At 34.1% G+C, this 6000-nt stretch overlaps 2 protein-coding genes across 2 annotated transcripts in view; both read left to right on the top strand.

Moving 5' to 3' along the window:
* LOC119676320 (forkhead box protein O-like) overlaps positions 1–6000 on the top strand; it is a 297012-nt gene that overhangs the window by 172232 nt on the left and 118780 nt on the right. The window lies entirely within an intron of this gene.
* Positions 38–1358, top strand: LOC119679762 (WD repeat-containing protein 5-like). Its single transcript, XM_038092300.1, has 4 exons — positions 38–175; positions 234–333; positions 394–1028; positions 1107–1358. The coding sequence occupies exons 1-4, from the start codon at positions 161–163 to the stop codon at positions 1293–1295; spliced, it is 939 nt and encodes a 312-aa protein (XP_037948228.1). The 5' UTR covers positions 38–160; the 3' UTR covers positions 1296–1358.

Genomic DNA, 6000 nt, shown 5'->3' with positions numbered 1-6000 from the left:
GTGCATATATACGGAATTTTATGAAATTGCATTAGACGTAATTTGTGAATAATAAGAAAAAACATTAAAACACTGTGAAATTATAGAAAATAAAGCAATACGGATCCAGCTTGGTAGTGTACATACTTGTGCGCGCAAAATTTAAAAGAAGCTCTGCAATATGGATACTGAAGCGGTTTGTCACCATTTATTCAAACTTTCCTTCTTTATTTAAAAAATCGAATTTTATGTAGCAAACACCAAATTACACGCTTAAATATACGCTTGCTGGCCATACCGAAGCCGTGTCAGCACTTAAGTTTAGTCCCAATGGAGAGTGGTTGGCTAGTTCATGTAAGTCAATACGCCTTTAGTTAGTTATAGTATGTATTTAATAAGCATAGCTTCATATAGCTGCTGATGAACTTATTAAAATCTGGGGTGGTTATGATGGAAAATTTGAAAAGTCTCTTTTCGGTCATATGGACGGTATAAACGATTTGGTCTGGTCGGCTGACTCTAATTTGATTGTAAGTGCTAGCAATGATGAATCGTTAAAAATCTGGAAATTAAGCACTGGTAAATGTTTGAAAACATTGCTTGGCCACGATGGCGTCGTTTTCTGCTGCAGTGTCAATCCTCAAAGCAATATAATTGTATCTGGTGGCTTTGATCAATACATACGTACATGGGATGTGCGCACTGGTAATCCTTTAATTGCCCAACTCGCTCATTCAGAGACAATATCTGCTGTTGATTTCAATCGTGATGGTTCAATGATTATTAGCTCAAGTTACGACGGACATTGCCGTGTCTGGGATACAATAAGTGGGCTGTGTTTAAAAACATTTATTGTAGATGACGAAGGCGTTGAATATCCTTTGAGTTATGCCAAATTTTCTCCAAATGGAAAATATGTTTTGGTTGCTAGCTTGAACAGCACTCTGAAATTGTGGGACTACAAGCATGGTAAATGCTTAAGGACATTTACTGGACACAAAAATGAGAGATTCTGCATTACTGCTGAATTCTCAGTTACAGGTGGCAAGGTATTAATCCAATATTACAATAATAATAACAATAACAATTTGTATGTATGCACTTCTATTTATACATTTTATTTGCAGTGGGTAGTATCTGGTAGTGAAGATAAATTAATTTATATCTGGGATATACAAACTAAACAAATTGTACAGAAGCTAGATGGTCACGATGATGTTGTACTATGCACTGCTTGTCATCCCATCGCAAATATTATTGCTTCCGCATCCTTAAGTAATGACAAAACTATTAAAATATGGAAAAGTGATATATAGTTTCACTTTTTTTGGGTTTATTTTACGTTGAAGATCTCATTTTTCTTTACATTAATAATAATTTTATTCAATATATTAATTTTTACAATACATTATATGATTCATTGAAAACTGATATGCAATTCTTAAATAAAGGATTTTAAAATTTATATCTTCATGTATTAATGTATAAATTTTATTAAATAAGAATGCCATATTTCCACCACCGGACTTACTTGGGCTCATCTTATTTTTGAGGATTTTGATCAAGACTTGCCATTAAATAGCATTTTAAGCTTTGCCAAAGGTTCATGGTGGTTTTAAACCTCTACGTTTTTCGTTTATATGGTAAAACAATAGGTCAATAGGTCTAAGTGGATTCTTTTGGATAGTCGGTACAACCTAGCCTAACCTAACAAGCGTTTCTACTGATACCATTTACATATATTTGGGAGAATCACTGTGGCTTAAGTTGATGTCATTATATAAAAAGCGGCCAGAATTAAATATATGGTGTGCTGGAGAGACAACTGCCTTCCGTACATAGATTATCTTTATTAACTCTTACAATTTCTTTACTACGTGCATTGTATATTTTATGTTAGCCTTTATTCGAAATAGCTCACGTTGCCTAGTATACAGTTGTTATACATAATTTCATTTTTCAGAATACACAATGTATCTAGTTTGTAATCCAAATTTATTAAAAAATGTTTTACCGACATATTTTCGGTACTTGTGTTATCCTTTGTTGAGTCGTCCTTGGCCGTTTTGTTCTATGACCGTCGTTGATCGTCGTCCAGTGACCTACTCAAGCCAGCCATTCTTTGTCTGGTTGTCACCAGTTAATGGTAACGAGTACTGTCATATTGTGGTTCAAAAATGGGAACGTTCTCTACCGTGTTTACCACCAGCGGATACAGAATCAACAACTTTCCGGTTGAAGCGTTCTCTTTCATTCATTCGACTTGATTTTGGTCAAAAATTAATATAGGGCACGCGATCGAATTGTACCAGGATTTATCAGTCACTGTCTCAATTGATTACATATGCCCTAACCTAAACCTCAACCAGAGGTTCGACTCTCCAATAGTAAGCGGGGCAGACTAGATCTTTGAAGAAGTGATCTCTGCTAACACGGTAGATATTTACACAGACAACTCGAAAATAGCTGATCAAGTCGGCTGTGACATATTTTCAGAAGATAAGTTCTCAGCTTTTAGTTACGACTTTCAAACCAATACAGTTTTTTTCCGGCAGAAGTAATGACAACGCATTATGTATTACAATGAATTCTTGGCAGTCAAATCACTGATGGTTCTATTTGGATTTTTTCGGAAAGCTAAGCTGCTAAAGTGATCTCGGATTAAATCACTGATAGCCACATCAGCCACATCAATTATTACGCAAAATTGCTGAGCTTCTTTCAATGATGTAGCTAGGGTCCAACTCATATAGGTTTCGAAACATAAAGAGATTTCGCGCAACTGCAGGTTAGACGAGCTTGCAAAGGTAGGCGCTTTTCTTCCTGGTATTTACTTCTCAGATATGGGTTTTCCACTTACTACAATTAAAATGGCAATTAACTTGTTGTTAACTTGTTATTTATTACTAAAGCGTACAGAGCAATTGATCTTCTGAAGAGTTTTTCTGTAAAATGATCTTAAAATGATGCAGACATGATAAGAGATTTGTAAAACGCGATTTCTATTTATCGAGAGAAAATTTTATTATTGAATGGCCTACTTAGGCCAAAGTTATATCTATTGGCGTGAAGAACTTTTTTTTGAATCTCTAGATTGATGGCAATTTTGGTGATTTTGTCAATATGTATGTAAATATGACATTAGATTCTCGATTATTGCCATTTTAAAAAAAATCGTCTATTTGAAAAAGACATATTTTAGCATAATGACCTACTGTGGCTTCTATGAAATCTTAGCTAATTATTTATAGATTTATTTGTGATTGTATTCCTATGTGATAAACGTCTTTAAAGTGGTTTAATTCTATCTGGCATCTTTAGAAACTAAAAGGTATATGCGAGGTTAATGGTAAGCCAGATTAAAGTCATATATGTAATACGTGTAGGTCTACACTGTCCTGGTGGCAACATAATTATTTGGTACACGTTTAAGAATATTTTTTATAGTAATATATTTTAGAATTGATTTATTATCAGAAAGTTTCATATTTTATGAATGAAAGAATTCATAATTTCATGTATTAAATAATTTAGTTTAAAAATACTTGCTTTAATAAAACATCAGATATTTGACTTAATCCAATAGTTTCTTATGCTATTAAGGGAAGAAAGTTTCGCATGCTTGGAAAATTCCAAGATACTTGAAGAGATTTTGTTCTATTTGAATAGTTTCAGTAGCTTTGTATTAAATTTGCCTTTTATTAAAAATTTACGACCTCTGCTTATTGACTCACATGTGTATGCCGACATAAGTCCATATGCATATATAAATAGTGGCTTTCGGGAATATTTACGAGAGCTTCCAATCTATTGCCAAAATTTGCATAATTTCGGGAATATCTTGTGTTACAGATAAGGCAACTCATAAATATGCAAATTAAGCCGGAATAATTTAGCAAATTTACTGAATAGAAACATATATGGAATAAACATTTGTTGTTGTTGTTGTTGTCGTCATAAAAAAGGAAGCCGAAAAAGAATCCTACTAAAGTATAAACAACAAATAAAAAGTCAGAGGAAATATATTCAACAGGTGTACGTATTTGTGGTATAAAAGTTCAATAAACTCATTTTCACTCGTTTACCCTTTGGCAGTTTTGGCACATTTGGCCCCAGGATGTGCGCACTTTCCTGTTTAATGTACAGTGGCCTGTTGGCCTATTGGCCTTTAGCCCAAATAAAAAAACCCATAAAAGTCGGACAAAATAGAGCAAAAAAATGTATAAATGATGGGCTGTTGAGATATCAAAAATTGTGGAAATTTTGGGGGATTTTGGTTTTTATTAAGGAAATGTGGCACGTTTGTTGTGCCCAAATCGATTTCAATTGAATTTTATTCCCTATAAGCAATCCAAGAAATGTTAACTACTGATTTTCTGCTATAAAAATGTGCGTTTTGCTGAAGTATCACAACGAAACATTAAATAAACGGGACGAAGTTTAATTTTCTCGGCATAAAACTTTCATAAAATTTAATTTCAAGAAATTATTTGCTTCGACAAACAAGTTCCTCACAGGAATTATTATTCACTCCTTTCGGTTAGGCCAATTTCAGGGAAAGAAAAGGAAAGGGAAGGGAGGGAAAGGGAAGGGAGGGCAAGGCAAAAGGTTCAAAATGAAGTTAAATGCATATTTGAATATTTTTAAAGTGCAAATTTTGTAAATACCTGACCCAAAGTTTTAGAATGAAATTATGCCTTTGCTTTCAGCGGCAAATGGTTTCCAGTAAATTTAATTGAAAAGATCCTTTTCCATGATGCCCAGCTCATACATATCTATTAATTTCTCTTGAAAGTGTAACAGGCAAGTACCAGTAGGTAAGGCATTGTACGTACCTCAATGTGTTGCTTGTTGTTAGTTACTTTGGCATGCGGAAGCCTGCAGGACATTTGTTAGCTTCTATTTGAGTGTGACTGTCAAGTAAGTGTGCGCATATCCTTTGCCTTTAGATAACATCGATTTCAGTTGCTGCTTGTCTTCCACACAGGACAACTTTGAGTTCCAGTGACTTACCAGTGACAACCGTAGTACGCACATTAGCTTACAAAAATATTCCGGTACCACAAGTATTTACAATGAAACTTCGTAAGTGTAAATGGCATGGAGTAAAAATAGCTGTGAGATGCAGAAATGACTGCTGGCTCTGTTCCATTTCATAATTTCATTTTATGGCACAAATTGCAACGTGACTATTTCGAGGTAGTTAAGTGATTTTCTGGAAAGTTTTTTAAATTCCACATACATTTTAGTTAAAGTTATGAGAATTTATTGCATTTACATATGAAGGCATTTCTAGTCCAGAAGTGTAAGAAAGTTATGAGTTTGTGGAGTACTTAAATATTTCAGAATTTCTTAGGTGTGTCAAAATGAATTTCTTATGTGTAAAAATACTTCAGTGGTGAAAATTTTAATGCCATAAAAATCAAGAAAACCACTCATGGTATTAAATATCTAGGCATCACGGTGGCTACCTAAAAATAAAAATCTCAATGAACAGAAGAGGAAGCTGATATATAACCAAATAATTCGTCCGTGACTTCCATATGGATGTGTAGCGTTCAGCAAGACTTCAGACACTACTATTCGCTAGCTAGAAATTGCACAAAGCCAGGCTCTGATAAGACTTTTCAACATTACTATTCGCCAGCTAGAAATTGCACAAAACAAGGCTCTGAGAAGACTTTTCAAGGTACCATGGTACATGGGGACGACTCACATCCTCAGGATTCTTAAGAGTGAACAGATCAAAAAATACATCGGGGATAGAGCCCCGAAATTATTAATGGAAACTGACAGGCTTACCAACACCGCGTTATCGAATCTCAGAATGGTTTGATCGTTCAGATATGATAGTGAGACTATATCGTTGAAGTAAAATGGAACTAAGCTCTATTAAATTAGCTATGTTCATAATTTATGATAACTTAACATACATTGATGATGTTAGGTCAGTTAAAAAAGAGGCTGAAATAATTTCAAATTATTATGTCCTAATCGAAGAACTATATTCCTCTTATGTGG

The sequence above is a fragment of the Teleopsis dalmanni genome, chromosome 2 (assembly GCF_002237135.1).
Source record: "Teleopsis dalmanni isolate 2A chromosome 2, ASM223713v2, whole genome shotgun sequence".
In the NCBI taxonomy this organism is placed as follows: domain Eukaryota; kingdom Metazoa; phylum Arthropoda; class Insecta; order Diptera; family Diopsidae; genus Teleopsis; species Teleopsis dalmanni.
The sequence above is the reverse complement of the archived record's forward strand: the minus strand, read 5'-3'. Positions and strand labels throughout refer to the sequence as shown.